This window comes from Diprion similis, chromosome 13 (assembly GCF_021155765.1).
Source record: "Diprion similis isolate iyDipSimi1 chromosome 13, iyDipSimi1.1, whole genome shotgun sequence".
Lineage (NCBI taxonomy): Eukaryota > Metazoa > Arthropoda > Insecta > Hymenoptera > Diprionidae > Diprion > Diprion similis.
The window spans coordinates 573,322-592,098 of NC_060117.1; the positions used below are offsets into that span (position 1 = coordinate 573,322).

At 44.6% G+C, this 18,777-nt stretch overlaps 3 protein-coding genes and 1 long non-coding RNA gene across 4 annotated transcripts in view; 2 read left to right on the forward strand and 2 right to left on the reverse strand.

Annotated features, from left to right (window-relative positions):
• Positions 1 to 9,927, forward strand: LOC124413907 (autophagy-related protein 2 homolog A). Its single transcript, XM_046894710.1, has 19 exons — positions 1 to 532; positions 643 to 955; positions 1,093 to 1,406; positions 1,751 to 1,930; positions 2,008 to 2,232; positions 2,301 to 2,773; positions 2,867 to 3,172; positions 3,271 to 3,394; positions 3,552 to 3,652; positions 3,764 to 4,261; positions 4,458 to 4,736; positions 4,846 to 5,371; positions 5,536 to 5,723; positions 5,834 to 6,333; positions 6,465 to 6,954; positions 7,113 to 7,916; positions 8,040 to 8,314; positions 8,443 to 8,744; positions 9,345 to 9,927. The coding sequence occupies exons 1-19, from the start codon at positions 359 to 361 to the stop codon at positions 9,582 to 9,584; spliced, it is 6,312 nt and encodes a 2,103-aa protein (XP_046750666.1). The 5' UTR covers positions 1 to 358; the 3' UTR covers positions 9,585 to 9,927.
• LOC124413922 overlaps positions 9,590 to 18,777 on the reverse strand; it is a 12,982-nt gene continuing 3,794 nt past the window's right edge. The window contains exons 2-3 of the long non-coding RNA XR_006929906.1: positions 16,947 to 16,953; positions 9,590 to 9,722 (exon numbers count right to left, since the gene is read on the reverse strand). This is a non-coding gene — a long non-coding RNA (uncharacterized LOC124413922). The remainder of the gene's footprint in view (positions 9,723 to 16,946; positions 16,954 to 18,777) is intronic.
• Positions 10,363 to 12,717, forward strand: LOC124413921 (dynein regulatory complex subunit 7-like). Its single transcript, XM_046894729.1, has 2 exons — positions 10,363 to 10,889; positions 12,487 to 12,717. The coding sequence occupies exons 1-2, from the start codon at positions 10,392 to 10,394 to the stop codon at positions 12,715 to 12,717; spliced, it is 729 nt and encodes a 242-aa protein (XP_046750685.1). The 5' UTR covers positions 10,363 to 10,391.
• LOC124413913 (protein distal antenna) lies at positions 12,936 to 15,815 on the reverse strand. Its single transcript, XM_046894720.1, has one exon. The coding sequence runs from the start codon at positions 14,626 to 14,628 to the stop codon at positions 13,210 to 13,212; it is 1,419 nt and encodes a 472-aa protein (XP_046750676.1). The 5' UTR covers positions 14,629 to 15,815; the 3' UTR covers positions 12,936 to 13,209.

An 18,777-nucleotide genomic window follows, 5' to 3' on the forward strand; every position in this document is an offset into this window, starting at 1 on the left:
GGTCAGTTGTATTGGTTGTATTCCGCGTTATGCTTGCATATGTACGCTGACATACACACGCAGACGTACACACATGCAACAGAGTGTCTGGTGCACCGTATCAACGTGAGACGTCAATCGTCGTATTATGTTCAGTGTTTGTTTTTCTGCTCCAGGCACGGGCACGAGCAAGGAAAAAAAACATACATACCTACCTATCTAATACGTGCACATATTCAAATAAATCGATTATTTTCACGATAAAAAAATACTCTGTCATCTAACCTACAACGGATGAGTAACGAAATTTTGAAAGCTCGCAACTAGAGCCTCATTCCCATGCCTCTCTGGGATTAATTTACATTTATTCAAAGACAAAATGTCTTGGCTGGGATGCCTACCCTGGTCAGAGGGAATAAAGAAAAGGGCCTGCAGGTACTTGCTGCAGCGATATCTCGGACAATTCCTTGAAGAAAAACTAACACTCGATCAACTCACTGTAGATCTATACAATGGGACTGGTCGAGTTACGGACGTCAAGCTCGATGTTCAGGTAAAATTTTTCTCTCTTTGTCTCTGGTCCTTATTCTGAAATTCGAAATCTAATCTACTTATTTACTTGAGGCGATCTTAGTTGAATATGAAAAAAAAAAACATTTTCAGGCTTTGAACGAGTTGGGTGAACAGCAACATCTGCCTGTTGAGTTTATCGATGGTTTTGTAGAAGAGATGTCGGTCAGTATACCTTGGTCAGCTTTGCTGAGCGAAGCCAGCTATGTCGAAGTAACGGGACTTCGGCTCACGATACAGCCGAGGCAAAGGGTTGACACTGGCACTTCTATGTTTGAGTCTATGTGGAGCTCTATGACTTCGAGCATGCAGCTTGCCCAGGAATGTTTGCAGCAGGATGCAGCAGGAGCAGAAAGTTCCCAGCCTCTTGAGGGACTTGAATTATTTGCCCAGGCAATAGACTCGAGTGAGAAAATTGAAAAGCTTTACCCCGTCAGAAGGAACACCTCGTTTTTAGCCTTTGTCCCTGACATCTTTTACGTGTGCTCTGTCTATCCAATTGTTAATTTAGCTTCTGTTGATCCCCTTTTTCTTCATTTCCAGTATTAAGCCGAGTCAAAGTTAGATTTTTGGACACAGTCATACGCCTGGAACACGTACCAATGGATTCGACCACTGGCGTTGCCGTACAAATGTGTATAAAGAATTTAGAGTACTCTGACGAGGCAGGTTCCGACCCGGGCAACTCGACTCTAGATCCAAATCAAACATCCAAGGGCTATGTAGTATCCGCGTTTGCAACAAAGAGATTTTACCTAGAAGGGGTTACCTTTCACACAGACGAGTTTCCCTCGCTCGCCCGAACGTTCTCTAGAAGTGTTATGACAGCAAGCAGAGGTTCTACCCCGGACTCAAAGGTAGCTCGATCCGTTAGTCGCTAACACATAGACTGTGACGATGGTGATAAATTGTGTGTCTGATGACTTAAGGTTTTAGACGCTAATGATTGGTCGTAAACCATAAATGCGATTTTAGTGACAACAGGTCATTTATATAAATTATTATTATTATTATTTTGCACCAAACACGATAAACATGATGAAGATACCCAAGAGAATGTTGAAATCATTTTTTTAAACTTGAAAGCAACGAGTTGTACGTCCAGAAATACGAACTTGAGATTTAACTTGATGAAAAAAAAAAAATAGAATTAATTCCACACAGTTGGAAATCAAATGAAAATTCTTTTCTTCTCTAACAGAATTCTGAAGGCCAATTTTCATCTGCACAAATATCTCCGACGCAAAATATGCAAACTCCGCCAGAAAAGAATATTATTAACAATTTAGGAGAATCTGATCCGATAATGTTTGCAAAGCTGGCTGGGAGGCAAGAGATGCGACTTAAAATCAAGCAAGGGGAAGGAGTTTTGGGCCCTAAGGTAGCAATTGCTTAGAATGTAGAATCTATCGCAGTTTACCAACTATTGGTAAAAGCTTACGACTCTCTATTGCTTAGGTGGAACTTGAAGTGACACTTGGATCATTGACATCTTTTATTAGCCCTCGACAGCTACACGTTTTAATCGAGTTGGCGCACGGGCTCGCCTCACCGGACTTGGAAGACACCAGCAATGTTGCTCCGAGGCCTTGTATCGAGAAACCTATGGCAGGTAGCGATTACAATCGTATCGAGCGTGAGCTATTGCAGCAAATTCATCCCGTGCAAGGAGTCCGAACAACTGTAAGAATTTAAATCTAGATAATCAGATTTTCAAAAAAATATTATAGTAAGTGATTTGTCTTAACAAGGATTTGCGCCATACGCAAGGATGGTCAACAGCGTCGCTGGATGAATCTGATAATGAAGAAGAATTCTTACCGATGCGGCTACCCGGGACACTGACAACTAGCGACTCTGTTACAAGCAATAACTCTAGTATGGATGGAAGTATATCAGCCAGTAGCATTAGCTCCAAAAGCTCAGTGTCTAACATTCACAGAACTAATAAGCCCAGGCAAAGCGTGGACAGTGATCCAACTGCCGAAATATTCCAGTTTCATGTTAGGCTGTCGTCAATTGCCATCGTTTTACTGCATGAGGATATACTCACAACGTCTATCGAAGGATTGGGATTGACAAAAGCTAGTAGAAGACAAATGAAGAATGTGGCTGACGAATTTTTTACAAAACTAGGAATTTTCGCGGCAACTGGATATGGAAATAAGGATTTCGACAGAGCTTCAAAATTATTCACAGAGGCCTGTCACCTCAGTCATATAAGGTATACGTACATTCTTCTTGGTTTTCATCGTATTCGTTAACAGATCGAACTTCGTTGTTGAGATATGGATTTTTCTGCTCTTCCATATTGCAGGCTTTTGGCAGCACCTCTTGTCACTGAAGCGAGTGAGAAAACCACGGCACAGGCCTCAACGATATCTGGTAGCGTTAGTTTGGCCAGCTTGGAAATACTCGAATGTCTAATCGATTCCAATGGTCCGAGTTCCAAGAAAACTGCAGTTGTGGAATATGTGGAGTTACTAGGATTCCCAAAAGATAGCCCAGCAAACAATTATAGTTTTACCAATAAGACTGACTTCCGAGCACGATTCAAATACAGCGAAAAAGCTGTGAGACACGCTCAGTTTACCAAATTCGCCCACCCGCGCACAGAAATTGAGTAAGATTGGCTCATCCCATGTTATACTAAATTCTTCAGTAGTACGAGTAGTTTGTATTGCGCAAGAATTCAGTACCAACAACATTGAACTTTTTCAGCATTCAATTGGAAGAATGTAGAAGCGAATTGGATATTACAATAGTGGATAGGATATCAGCGGTTCTCAATCCACATCCAATATGCACCTCTACGTACCCTGTTACAGCCTCAAGAGATGCTGTTGTGAGAATTTATTATGATATTTTACCAACTATTAGCAATACTTACAACATATACTTATAAATCACGTACACCAAATATTTCCAATCAATTATACATTCAATCACTTTATACATTATTCATTTGTAACACCATTGCACCTGTATCGTTACATTTCCAGAATCAGCAAGCGTTGTTCTATCAAGCTGTAGAAAGTCCATCCTTACCGGACTCAAAAATTGATGTGAAGGTCTCATCGGCAAATTGCATGATCAAACTCAGGTATGACCGATTTACTCGAATGCTTAATATATGTGTAAAGGTGTACAAGAACTTGCACAATGATCACAAAGAGAAACGAGAAAACATCATCTTTTGCAATTGTCTTTGCAGGTTTCCTGTACCAGACTTACGACCTCTGCACGATATGAGTAGGGCACCCTGGTGGAAACGATCAGTTCGACCAGATTTCGTCACGCTGAAGCTGACGGATGCTCAAATTCATTCCTCCATGGAAAGTCGCAGTCATTGTCAGGCTCGGCATGAGATTCAGTGTCGCCAAATACTGCTTACTTACATGGAAGCTGATGCCAATGTCGGTGTAGAAATTGGAAGGGCATCTACCGATGAAAAAGCAAACAGTTCATTGCCCCAAGGTGGGGAGGGTTTTGGATGGCCCAGGATGGTCATTAGCGTGTATCCGAAGCATTTAGGCGGACTCTTGGAAGATAGTTCAGAAGGAGAGCAAGAGCCAAGTTTAGATGACACATTAGAAAACACAATTAAGCATCAGCCCTCACCTTTTAGTTCGAAAAGAGTTGTCCACGAGTCAGACACACCTCATTCGAAACCTCAAGATCACAGCGACAAAAATACCTCTCCGGATCACAGGTTCGTGGTAGATTATTATATATACCTTCTCGAAGCTTTACATACACGAATAGATGATCGAAAGAAATGCGTACAAGTAAGTCATGAGATAACAGGTGAGGAAATTAGGGGAGCAAAAACGAGAGAATACGTTATTGCATCTCACGGTATTATGTCAGTGTATATCGTCAACTTTGGTCTATGAAATAATTGACAGAGAAGGAGAGGAGCTAGTGATACCTGGGAATCGACAGGAGATGCTCGATTTTATTGAAGATGGAACCCGAGGATCTAGGATACAACTGGAAATAAGTTTGCCGTGTGCCTCCATCCAAATACCTTCCAAACATTTGTACGAATTGCTTTATAATCGGTTTAATGCCGATCTTTTTCTCTGGGAACCTTCTGCGCCAAGGCCTAAAACCACAACACATGTGGAATCCCATGTCGGATTAGATTTGGCGTCGACGCTACTGCAAGAGTCTGTATATCCCAGGTGATGCCAAATTTTCGGTGTTCAAAGTGAAACTGAATTAATCTCAAAAATCGTCCAATATCGTTCCATGTGGAAATGATTATTCTTGTTGATGTTGACAAATTTTCAGATTCAGCATGTGCAAGAGCGGAATTCAATATGACTCAGAGTCCGACTCGGACGAAGATGGTATCTATCGTTCCGCAGCTGAAAGAAGTTGCAGACAAAATGAAAAAAAAATATTTTGTAACGGTCAAAGTACCGTGGCACTGTCTCTAAATATAAACCAAGGGCTTGTGAGCATGTTTCCACCCGTACGGGACTCGTCTCATAACGTCATTCCTGGGCAGCAGGGCGAGTTGATCCTACGATTGGAAGATGCTCTTTTATTTTCAATCAGCGCATACAAAGGAAATAATAACTTGGGCTACGTCTGTGCAATGTTGAGAAATGTTTCCTTGAGTCATTGCGGTTTGATAACTTCGCCATCCCAAGCACCTCCACTCCGAAGTATGAACAGCATAATACCCAGACATTGTCAGTCGACCATATATCGCAGTGACCGAGGAGCAAACAGAACTGTGAATTCTGCTGAAAAAGATATGCTGAGCGTAGCAGTGAGAATACAATCGTCGCATCAGACTCATCGAATTAAGGTAACAGCCACGGAAACTAATAGCAAATGAATGCATATTAAATTTGACTTATAGTAATTATACTTTGACGCATTTATAGCTGCTGCTTGTAATTGAAATGAAACCTTACCTCTGTCTATAAGAAATTCAATGGTAAATTATATCTCTTGCAATTGATATTGTAGACCTTTCGAGTAGCAGTAGGAATAAGAAATGCAACATTGAGGCACAGAATGAGTTCGACACAAGCATCTTGGTTCACTCAATTGACCGACTGTTTGGATGTAGCTGATCACCCGGTTGCTGGTTATTCGCCACCTGGAGTACTCACTGAATTACATTTACATCTTTGGGATTGTGCAGTCGATTACAGGTGTGTATGAACAACATCAAACATTGCTGTCGATCGCAATGTTCTTTTCTCAAATTCAGTCGCACTGTCAAATATCCAATTTGTGTGTACAACAACCGGATGCTTTACAGGCCCATAAATCTGCAACTCCGATCAATGGTTACACTAGGAAGTTTTAGTGTATCCAGTAACATTGCAGCACAGACAAACACATCGACGCTGAGATTTATAGCCGAGGATGTGGCTCTTTTCATATCTGAAAAACTTGGTAATGGCGTGGAATTAAGAAAAGACTATGTGTGCGTTATGGATCTCGGGTTATTCGAACTGTCGTTGAGGCTGAACGAGAAAATGTGCGGAGGTGCACCAAGGGTTGACTTGAGGGCAAGTAACAACGTCTTGCACGTGCGCACTTGTTCGGATTCCGGACGTGCCTTGATGCAATTGCTCACGTACTTTGCTAGCGACGGAGATCTTCTACAATGTTCCAAAAGTACCGAAAGTATTGCTGTACTAAGCTCGGGTGACGACGAAAGCCTTATAGGGCAAGATAGTTTGAATGTCCTCAGCAAGAGTCAAGAAGAACGTGTCAATAGTTTGATGGTAGATGCTATGGAGGACACTGTTAAAGGTATACATAATACGTACATTATATTCGGAAAAAAAAATCTTACAAAATCTCTATGCTCACGACAGTTTTTATACACATCTTAGTTTCCTTGATTTGAATTTGAAATTGAGTCGAAATAAAATTTACAACAGGTACTATGAGTAACAACGATGGAATGTCATCGTCAACTCAAAATCAAGCTCATATATTTTTTTTCCCCGGAGAATCTCACCCGACGTTACACAGCCGCCAGGCAGAAACGGCGATTGAGAAAACTTGTGAAGAGAGAAATGTTGATGGTAATAGCAGTAAAAGCGATTATCCAGATGATGACTTTTGCATTTTGGGAGAAGAGGCAGGAGCTGGAATAATGCCCAGGCACGGGGTTCCCGAAATTCGATGGTTGTCCGAAGAGCCGATACGCGTTGTAGACAATCACTTTTCAATACCACTTGGAAAGACAGATCTTCTGAAGGCTCCAAAACATTTCCCTCCAGCTATTTTGAGATATACACTCTGCGAGATGACATTGATTTGGCACATGTTTGGAGGCAAGGACTTCGGCAGTACCGAAAGTTCGACCAAGAAACACGTTACTATAGACGATAGTCTACACCGTACTGAAAATTCACCTCTGGGAAGGTAGATCGATTGCTTTGTGTCCGTTATTCTTATATTTGTGCCAGCGATTTTCCATTATCGCGAATCATAATAGCCGTGAAATGTGTGATGAAAGTAATAATAACAAGGAACAGCAGAGGAACGTAAGGAATGCGTTTCATTGATTTTCATCTTTCTAGGAGCCACTCCGTTGTCAGTGGGATTGGGGGGATCGGTTTCAGCAAAGCTGCACCCAACAAAGTCTGCTTTGGAAGTGTACCCAACTCGCCTAGAGGAAAAACCAGGGAATCTTTTTCCGATTGGCAGTCAATCGGAGGTCCTGGAAGACAAAACGATGTTCTCATGGAACTGCAATTGAACAAGGTTCGATTCCAGCACGAAGTTTACCCAGACAGTACACCCGAGGCTTCGAGACAAGTTTTACTGGTGAATGAAATCGAAATACGGGATCGCCTGGAATCGTCGCACATAAACAAGTTTCTTTATCAGTATAGCTGCGAGGCACGGCCTAGACAGTCTCATGCAAACATGTTTGCCATGAAAGCTGTTCATGTACGCCCTGACCCAAAGTTAACAGCTCAGGAATGTTGCCTAAAGTTGAGCTTGCTCCCATTAAGGTTGAACATTGACCAGGATAGCCTGTTGTTTTTGATTAATTTCTTCACCGAACTCGGAGAAGACTCAAATGAACCCACCCGAGGAAGCGGCAGGACCAGTGCCCCGACTTCCGCCCAATCTTCACCGAATTCTAAACACGGTACGCCTACGCATCATCCACCAGTAATGAGTGTTAACGAATCGTCATCGACGTCTTTGTCATCCACATCTGATGGACTAATGACCGGTTGTGTATCACCCCAAGGAAGCACTGTTGACCAAAACTTACTGATACTTCTTGAGGATGAATTACAGATACGAGAGAGTAAGTCGGAGGCAAAGTCTAGTGGTGATGTACCCGAGGATACTCAACCAATTTACTTTAGGTGAGGAGTTAGGAAATATATTATTTTCTTGGTTTTTTACCACTTGATCCAAGATTCCTAGGTAGGTCGAAATAATGCCGTTGGTTAATATTTTAATATCATTTGATATTCATATCACTGCAGAAGCGTTATATTCGCCCCCGAAGTCCTCGTCAGGCTGGATTATCAGGGCAAGCGCGTTGACCTTACACACGGTCCACTCGCCGGCCTTCTAATGGGTCTCGCCCAATTGAATTGTTCAGAACTAAGGCTTAAAAGATTGACCCATCGTCATGGCCTTTTAGGCTTTGACAAATTAGTAGCTTTCATGCTGTCCGAATGGATCCAAGACATAAAGAAGAATCAGCTACCCAGTTTGTTAGGTGGAGTTGGGCCGATGCACTCGCTGGTACAACTATGTGAGTAGACCAGAATATGACAACCTACCTTCCCTTAGTTTGTCACTTTGTCGTCATTGTAAATGTATATAAATACCCGGATGAATCCATAATTCAGATGACTTCGACGAATGATTATCTATTTTCAGTCCACGGCATACGGGACCTATTCTGGATGCCAATTGAACAATACCAGAAAGATGGCAGAATTGTACGAGGATTACAACGGGGTGCTAATAGTTTTACTACATCAACTGCGATGGCAGCTCTGGAACTAACTTCAAGATTGGTAAACGCGATACAAAGTACAGCAGAGACAGCTTATGACATGGTCAGCCCTGGGCCGAGTGTGAGGCGAAAAAATAAAGGGGAAAAAGGGCGTAGAAAACGATACAATCAACCACTTGATATTCGAGAGGGAATGGCTAATGCTTATACGCTCGTCAAGGAGGTAATAACAACGTAAATAAAAGAGGATCTCTCGAAACGAGTCTTTGGCCCTCGAATGGTGTTCAGTGCAAAAGTACTCGAATAAAAATCGAACGTTAACAGGGTACTGATATTATTGCATAGCTGACGAAGAGAAATTGCTTACGAGCACAGTGCGGTCAGGAATTTATTGACACTATATCCGAATCACTTAAACTCTTACGAAATTTCATACATATTTGTGAACATGAAAAAAGGAGAATAATTCAAATTATTTACTTAATCAGGAGTAACTAAACTATGCGTATCACTTCATAACTATTATGATTGCAAATAAAACTGTCAGCTGTCAAATTGTCAGCTTTAGACTGCTTTTAGAGGGGGAGGGGTGGGAAAAAACGAAAACCGCCCCAAAATGGTAGCTCAAGCTAAGACCAATTTACAATAACTGTGAACATGAGGTACAGAATCAATTTGGCAAGCCCACCTCAAGAGATCCTCACCGACGTGTTATCGTTTACTAATGAAACAAAAAAATGAAACAATGTGATCTAAAATTGCTAGGGCATCAGGGTTGAACTGATTTTCTAATCCTTGAAAATATCTTTGTTATGTCTTGCAGGGTCTGGGCGAAACTGCGAATCAATTGGTACGAGTGGCAAGTGAGGAACATGAACAAAAAGGAGTTTCCGGTGCAGTAGGAGGTGTACTGAGGCAAATACCGCCCACTGTTGTGAAGCCGATCATTCTTGCAAGCGAAGCGACAAGTAATGTCCTTGGTGGCATGCGATCGCAATTAGTACCAGATGCCAGGAGAGAAGCTGCTCAAAAGTGGAGACAGGATTCAAGAGATGCCAACTGAAAGGGAAGAAAATCCAGTCTGGCGATTCCAAAAAAAACGTGTGTTTGACTACTCTGCTGTATCTCCCCATTACGTGTATCGAAACAGATGTATTGTTAGAGTTTTCAACGAATTATATTATACTTAGCGCTGGTGAATCTGGGCGTCCACATCGGCATGTGGATAAAGTCAAAACGTCACGGAGGACGTAACGAACTTGTTGTAAAAGAGCGTACAACGTCCGAATAAATCGAGTTCCGTTGTTACTTCCAGTTACGGGGTAATGCTTGTGCCACCGCAATTTAATTAATTAGTTGTACACGTGCAATGTGCTAATACGCCTATGAATATGTTAACTATAAGATTACAGCTGCTATAATCAATGACGGGTACAGGCATTTGGAAGTAAAATTTGAACAACGAACATTTGTACGCCTGTATCCGTTACGCGATAAAAGAAAGAAAAAAAAAAATTAAAATGTATTCACTTCTTGTATATGTATGTAATTTCGTTCATCACTGAACTGTGTATGTTTTATACCGATGATATATTGTATAGTATGTATTAAAAAATATTTGTCATAATAAAACGAATGAAACGTTACTACAGGTACTGGGCGATTATTTGTCGGACACCACCACCATTCCCATTTATAGTATACCGATATACTTATCTCTGCATACAAACCCCGGTCGAACTTGGCTACAGTTGCTATGACCACCATGCCGAATGTTTACAGCGCTACTGTTCCTCGTTGTACTTTTATCGTCTTGTCTATTCTACGCAACCTGTAATAAAAATACTAGTCAAATATTGATAATAAGGAAATGTTCGGTACGATTTCGGACAACAGGAGCACAATAACGGACGCGTTCAATATCGACATGGAATCAAAGAGTCAGGTGAAATTTGACCAGGATGTCTGGTCGGAGACATTACTGAAAAACTCGAGGAGGCGGTCGACGTCCACTGTACCTGGAATTTCGGCAATTAACCGAGATCACGAATACGACGATGACGAATCCGAGGGTTCAGAGGTGGAAACCAACGCTCGGCGGGAATCGGAGTACACGGGACCGTTTGAAATCAGTGCCGGAATTTTGAAACAAATACGACAAGAATTGTGTCTCATACAACTCAGCTGGCCTCCAGAGATCAAGTGTATCGACATCGACGAAAATTTTCTACCTTCAAGTTACAACAACAACAGCGACAAAGAAAAGCTTTTGCTTTGGTATACTGAAAATTTTCGAAAACAATATCACACCATTTACGCGAATAGAAAACCATTGCTGTTCGCACGCGACAACGAATGCGGGATACACGTAGGTTACAGTTGATCTGCCGTTTTAATGTTTAATTGATTGATTAATTATGCTTCTCTGTACGGTCACGATTACGCATACATCATTGAACCTACGTTATGCCGGTGATGGACGGGTTAATTTTTGTGAGGGAAGATAATACTAAACGTAAGGCATAACGCCTCGAGCATAAGTAGATTGCATATTTCGATTTATTTTCTTTAAATACTTTCGACGTCAAGTCATACAAAGGCGCTTTTTCATATAAAGTTAAAACGAAACATAAATAGAGATATTATTATTAAACTTTGTTAATCGCAAGGTATACGTAGGGTAACAAGGAATGTCATCTCAGAACAGCGCTAAGTTTTATCAACTCTATAATATAATATTATATCTACTAATGGGAATTATAGTTGCATCTATGGACGACAGATACATCAGTTTTGATGCTTTATTTCTTCTACATTCTAAATAATAAAAATAAATTTCGCTATACATTTATTATCTTACCAATGCTAAACTAGTCTAGTATAATATTATATACACGCATAGTTTCGCGCTTAATATCTAAGAGCTTAGTCACTGCAGTCTTATATACAGGCTGCGAAGCGGCAGCTTTTTGGCTTCAATGAAAACGCCGTACACGCGTATGCATACACACATACGTATGTACGGTTTGTGAGATAATTATCACCGAGGGATTTCGGACTTGGTGCTGAATTTACTTTCACGTATAAAAACATTCGAACAGCTTTCGATGAGAATAAACTCGTGGCGAATGTAGAGAGACGCACGAATGTCTGTACACAGTAATATAGAAGAAGGATCAGAGATACATAACTGGCGGCAGACATGTTGGGACATACCGAATCTCTGCAAGATCAATCATTCCTCATTGCTCGTACGGAGATCCCAACGGTCACTGTCAATATCTCGTTTTATGGGGTAAGGGCCTCACGTAAGCTGGGCTATCTCTCCGTCTCTCTCCCTCTCTAACTAGATAATATATAGCTTGGTACGTCAGTTTCCTCCCTGACCGTAATTGAGCGTGAGAGAGAGAGAGAGAGAGAGAGATCCTCATGCGGACTTGAAATAAAATCGGCTGTTGCATGTACATGCTTCGACTTACGAGGATGGTACCCTATTCGAGCGGTGAAGAATGATTGATCCTGCATTTCGTGTAACCTAATTATTTCCCGGCGATACGCAATAAATATATATATATACATACACATATATTAGGGTGGTTCGTTTGAGATGACTATTTTTTTTTTCACTCTCGCCCTAAAATTTTATCGAACATGTCGAAATAAAAACTCTCTGAAAGTTAAGGCCCTCAAAATTAACATCGAGCACTTTCGCTTATCGTTAAAAGATCTACCATCTAAAATACACGTAAATCAGGATTTTTTGTTTTTTTTTGTTTTCAAAATACCACTATTCTTACTTAATATTAATTTTGAAGGCTGTAACTTTCCGAGAATGCTTATTTCGACATATTCGATAAAATCTTAGGTCGAGAGCGAACAAAAAATAGTCGACTCAAACGAAACATCGTAATATATTGTATAGATATAGATATACATATACTTAAATCTAGCCACTTTGTTGACAGAAGTTTGTCTCGACGACCATCAGACCGAGTACCCTGCCGTATCCGGAATTGTCTACGTGGCAAGGATGCGCGAAATTCGTCAGCGACTACCTGACGTACGAACCACCAAGAAATCCAATTCTTATGGTAAGTTTTCCGCTCAATTTCTGCCTACCAGCTCCAGTCAGTGTCCGATCAGTGTCAGTATCAATCTATCCCATTCACAGATCTCCGCAAGTACTCGCTTATTGAGGAAAAACGATAACCTACAGTAGGGAATACGGTTCAACAATTGTCTCTTACATATTCCACACTCACTGCATGTAATTGTTCTCGGACTGCCGGAGCTAGGTATAATAATTAGGTACATACATATCTATACGTCTATGCCTACACGGTAACGATTAAGGACGTATAGGAATAAAATTTTAGCAATGTTTAAAGTTAAATACGACTATCTTCTGATTTTGGTATTACTTCATCTTCTCGGCTAAATACTGCTTACGTACAGTGAAGTTCCCCCAACCCGCAGTCGCTATCACGTCCGTGTCAGCTCCCGAGTTTCACTGATTTAAGGCATGGTAAAATAATTTTGCCAACGTGTCGCGAACAATCAGACCTCTATTGAGTTGATAATTTTGAAAAAATACGAAACCCTCCCCCCGTCTCTCCGGTAATATTACATAGGTAGGTCGGTAGGTACTTACTACCCTATGCCTAGAACGATATGGTAACAATATAGATTTATTTTCTACTCCGTTTGAACGTGGACGTTGGTTTTCTGCACGTTTTCAAATTGTTCAACAGATATCTAAACTGCATGATTTGCATTCGCGATACGGATGGTTGGGAGCACTTTTCCAACCACTTGAGGAACTTCTCCCCGTGGGCTACAGCTTCCTCGGTCGTCAGCTGTGCATCCCCGGTCTCGCCGTTGCTCTGTTGAACTTGGGTGTTTCGCTTCACATTCTCCTCATCGTCGTCGTCGTCGTCCTCCTCCTCCTCCTCCCTCTCATCTATGTTGATGTTGTTATTGCTGTTGATGGTGTTGTTGTTCCCGAGAACGTTGTCGAGCAGTGCCCTCGTCTTGGTGGGAGACTTCTTAACAGCGGCTGCTGGTGTGGGCGCGGTAGGTGCGAAACCGTACTGCTTGTACCATTTCCAGAACCACGAACCACCGAGGTCCCGACTACCGCCAGGACTGAATATCGCAGACTGTTGGCCCAGTAGCTGTTGTTGTTGCGTCAGCCACAGCCACAGAGCTTCGTCCACTTTGTTGTTGACCGTCCCAGTCCCGGCTGCCGCATCAGCACCGGCGCCGCTACCGCCGACTCCTCCTCCTCCTCCTCCTCCTCCTCCGGCCTTACTACAGTTCTTGGAATCACTCGACTTCTTCGCCTTACCGGGATGCTCGGAATCGTCGTTAGTCTTGCGAGGCGATGCCGGTGCCGGAGCGAACGGTGCCTCGGCCGCAGGAGGCAGGCTGTTCCTCGATCCGGATTTGTCGACGGTGTCCAATTGGCTCGGCGCCGCTGCCGATGTGCTTTGCTGCTGCTGCTGCTGTTGCCTCTTGGTTATCCCGGCGCTCCTCGTGTACTGGAGCCCATTCTCGACGAGCCCTACCACAGGGCTGCTCTGCGTCCCACCGCCGGACGGTACGTGGAGCAAATTTTTCCCGATCGCATTGGTCGCGGTTGAGAGAAGGCCGAGCTGCTGAAGCAACAGAGATCCGCTGCCCTCGGGTCTGATTGCAGCTACGCTCGCCATCAGGGCGGCGTAGTCGATCTTGGATTGTCCGCCCTCGAGTTTGCCGGCGTCCAGCTGTTCCGTCGGCGAACCACCGTCCGCGTCGGTTTTCTGCCGCTTCGCGGTGCATCCCTCGTCCTCGCTGTTCCCCGCCAGCGATGAATTGTTCGCGTTTACGGAACTAGAAGCCGGGGAATGGGCCTCGCTGTCCGGTGTGCAAGAGTTACGTGCCATTCCCCTTATCTTGTGCTCGGACTTGCACCATCCCCGCAGCGTCGACTCGGGTACACCGATATCCCGAGCCACTGAAGCCTTGCTCTCGCCCTCGTGGACTCTCTGTATCGCGTCCATTTTTTCCGAGGCTGACAGCGCCCGCAGGGGACGTTTACCCGGTCGTGCGGCTGATTCACCCCTCATCTTGATCGCTTCACGTTCTCCGCAGTCCGGCAGTCCTTGTTTACGCCGGACGATCAATTCCGAGGATCTTCGATATCAAGTCCGGATGTCCTTCGAACGAATTCCCAGGCGATGCTGTAGCCGATTAAAAAATTCATTCACGTCGCCTGATTCCTTGTCTCGCGAAACTGTTTCCAACTTCGAGAATCTCGGGATCACTCTCTTTCCAACTTGCTGCTGTTGGCTGTTATTTGTGCTGCGCGACGAAATTACGGTTCATGCCGTTAGGCGGTGAGGACCGCGAGAATGTGAGTTCGAGTAGTTGTGTCGTACACGTTGGATAGCACATGCGCCGAATGTAATAAAGAACTTTTTTATGAATGAAACAACTTCTACTCCCCTCCCCCGCTCCGATCCACCTGGTCGTAAACCACCACGCTATGGCTCGACCAATCCGCGATGCACGCGGGAAATGTATGTACTATTACGACACGACGCCGACGACGACAACGACAACCGATACCACGAGGCGGCGACCCCTGCACTCACTGTGTCATTCTATCGGGCTATACTTTGTTTACGAATCGTCCGGTAATTGTTTGTTATTATCACCTTGGCTCGACTCGCCGACGGGAAACTTCTTTTGTCGGATTTTCGCTTTGTATTCTTTTCGCCGTTTATATTCCGAAAGGCGAGCGATAGTTTATTGTTTATTTTTTAAATTTACGACGAAAATTACTTCAACAATTACTACGCCACACTATCACAAATCAATCACTATTATCGTTAAAGTTTCTTTTAAGCGTCCGATGGGAAATTTATTCTCAGTTTCGAATTCTACGATCGATCATCGATCTAAAATCCACCAATCACCCTCTGAAGCGATAGCTATTAAACTGGTCACTTTATGTTAATCGAGTGCAGCAGAAACGCGGTATGTAATTATAAAAATATGCAGAAAACGCACACGCGTCGATGGTGGTCCTCGGGTGCCGGTAGTTCCACGTTGTTTCGGTAAGCAGTATACAGACAGAAACTGGCAACTCGTGGCTGTGTTCGAAGGGCACGATTGACGATGAACTCGAGCGACGGATGTATGTTATCGGTATCGTTTGCCTGACAATCTGATATTCGTTTGGCCAACGGCGGATGAAAATCGTTCCTTTCGCGACGTACCGCGACGCACGACTGTTGGCTCAGCGGACTCTGCGGACGCCGGACGGTCCGCGGACTGGCGACGCCGACAACCGCCCTACCTCCTTCCCTCTTCCCGCCCGTCAACCCTCCGAGTCTCCTCCCCCTACTCCGTCGACCCCGTCGCGAGTTCGCATCGCGGCACGGCTAAGGGCAAAGGGGCGCCAAGGGATCGGCGGGGACGCGACGGGAACTACGACGACGACGACGGCGACGACGGCAAGGTAGAGAGGGAGAGAGAGAGCGCGGTAAACGGGCTGTTTCACTCGCCAGGGACGACGACGAGGACGCGAGCGAGGCACCGACGACGGTATAGCGACTATAGCGGCAGACCCTCGCATGGCCTGCAGCTGTCTCCTAACGTCCCCTCCTCCCCTTCCCTGCGCTCGGTATAACCCTCGGAGGCTCACCGCCCTGCCATTCGCTTCGTCCTTTCCCCGGCCCGACCTTCTCCCTTCGCCGCGTTCCTTCCCTCCTCATCCCTCCGCCGTTGCCGCCCTTCTGCCCGCCACCCTGGCCGCCCCGTTGCCTCTATGTAATGTACTAGGTACCGACCAGAACCCACCCCGGTGTAAATACATAAAGGCAGAAGCGGCGACCGACCGCGGCGTGGCGGGTTCCAACCTCGCGAGAAAACCCTCACGGGAGAAAACTCTACGCGCCGACTACGCGCCGACTACGCGCCCCGATCGCCGAGGGTAAGCTGCCGAGGATTCACCATCGCGCGAATGCGCCTCTATATTTTAAATACTTTTCAGCGACCCGTCGTCTGTGGATGCATATTATAGGTGATTCGCGCCATCGTCTACGTTCTACGTTCACACCTTTCACGCCGTGCAAACGCTGCACGCTAATATGCATACCCGAATCTTATCGCGATCACACCGATTAAGCGTAAAAATATGCGTACGGAGCAGGAAATATACGTCGAGGAATCAATTAATTCCGAAATCACGTGTACCTGTAGCTTGTAAAAAAATAGACGTAAATAGGTGTGTTATTAACCTAATAATTGGACATACGTGAGTGAGGTATATTTACCTCTGATAGTCATGGTACAGATGGTACTTACGATTAGCCTTTACATAATAGCTAGCCTCTGCGATCGAGACCTGTGTATTTATACACCAATCAGCGCCGCGAACTTGGGTACTTGTCAAAACTTGGATGGTAATCCCGTGCACTATACGTTACACCGGCTTAGTCTATCCATATATTCGTAGTAGGGCCTGAACAAATTACTTCTTCCGAGAGGCACCGTAGCTGTATCAACCGTGTATGCATCTACAATGAACATGTACTAAACCAACGATGATTTCACTACGTGCAATGCAATATCGCGTTGGATCGCGAAGTTGAACACGTAATTGCTTCGCACCGTATACCAGCTGATACACGCTCGTAACCAAAAGCTACAATATCGTTCGATTTGTGTAAATTATGGCAGAGCTGTGGAGTAAGTATTCTTTGCGAATAATCTTACGAAAGGATAGGCTGCAGGTCAGAAGCGATCATTGTAGATTAGGGAGTGCGAATTTTCACAGATAAAAGAGGGTTACGAATTACTTCTGAGCATCCTCGGATACTGTGTACACTACGTATGTACGTGGATATGATAGACCGGTATTACACCTGCGCGTATGTCGGTGTACGTACCCGCGTAGGCTGGTGGCTGAAAAATAAGGAAAACCGGGAGCGTAGCTTTATAAGCGGGAAAAACACGGCGAAGCCGTCGGACCAGAGGATGGCGCGGCGGGGAGCGGGCCGTTATTTAGCTGGTCGCGCGGCGTCCCTCGCGACCCAACTCACCCTTGGGCCTTCATCCCTCCGACCCTCCTCCTCGAACCCCCTAGACTTCCACCCTTGCCACCCTGCCACCCTCCGGCCCCTCGTACCGCGTCTCACGGTCGGTCTCGTCCTCCTTTGTCGCGCGGATACGAACCTCTACCGCCGCCACCATCACTACCACCACTACCACCACTACCACCACTACCACCCCTGCCGACGCCATCGCCATCGCCATCGCCATCGCCATCGCCATTGCCAACCTTTGGAGCGTGCAACGCAGTTTCTGCTTTCGTGGAAAATTTCACTTCGAAGGCCCTATATAAGCGCGCGGCGCCGAGGCGTCGTTTTCCTGACCACCGCGTGTTCCAGAAATTTTTGGGATAATTAAACGGCATACGCGGGCGAGCGAACGGTTTCCGATAATAGGTTCGCCCGACGAGACGCGAAAGAAAAAAATAATAATCTATCGCGATATCGCGGGTCTTTTTTTTTCAACTTTTCCAACTCAGAACGATAAACGTGACGAAGGTAAGTATAAGCGTCTATATAGCGACGCAATCTACTTACATTGTACATTATACACGTATTTACACGTTCATGCAGGATACATTGTAGAAAAATACTTCTCTTCCTTCAACCGTCTGCTTGATCATACTACGAACTACATAACTCGATTTCGCCTTCGACCGATTGTGATTGACAAAATTTCCGCATCAATGTAACCCACCGTCGCGCTTCGAACAGTGTTTACATCTCATACCCTCTTTCACTTTAATATCGTACGAAATAGAATTAAAGACGATACATACATAGTTGCGGATTCGAATATTTGCTTGAATACATTGATTGCCAAAGACTGCAGCTTTGATATCTCGCCGATCTACGTACACACAATGTTTATAAATATACATACAACATATGTGCTGTGTATGCACACTCATACTACGCGCACACGCCGCATAACTATATACCTTCGTATAAACCATGTGCATACGGGGACGAGAACCGACGTAGTAAGGGGGAAGCTGGGGGGCAGCGGGGTGAGGCGGGGGGGCTACAGCCCAGCCAGCCGTCCTGGATGACAGACAGGATGCGAGGGTTCGCGATTCCGCGCGCCTTTCGGTGTGCCCGGCATTACGTGCTTCGGTGGCTCTGCTCGCGCTGCAGCTACGGCAGCGTCGGCGACGT

Excerpts from the sequence above, each read along its gene's own strand:
- LOC124413907 (XM_046894710.1), top strand. The coding sequence starts at position 359 with ATGTCTTGGCTGGGATGCCTACCCTGGTCAGAGGGAATAAAGAAAAGG. Across the intron at positions 956-1,092 it reads TGCCCAGGCAATAGACTCGA|TATTAAGCCGAGTCAAAGTT; the intron begins GTGAGAAAATTG and ends CTTCATTTCCAG. Across the intron at positions 6,955-7,112 it reads GAAAATTCACCTCTGGGAAG|GAGCCACTCCGTTGTCAGTG; the intron begins GTAGATCGATTG and ends TCATCTTTCTAG.
- LOC124413921 (XM_046894729.1), top strand. The coding sequence starts at position 10,392 with ATGTTCGGTACGATTTCGGACAACAGGAGCACAATAACGGACGCGTTC. Across the intron at positions 10,890-12,486 it reads ACAACGAATGCGGGATACAC|AAGTTTGTCTCGACGACCAT; the intron begins GTAGGTTACAGT and ends CTTTGTTGACAG.
- LOC124413913 (XM_046894720.1), bottom strand. The coding sequence starts at position 14,628 with ATGAGGGGTGAATCAGCCGCACGACCGGGTAAACGTCCCCTGCGGGCG.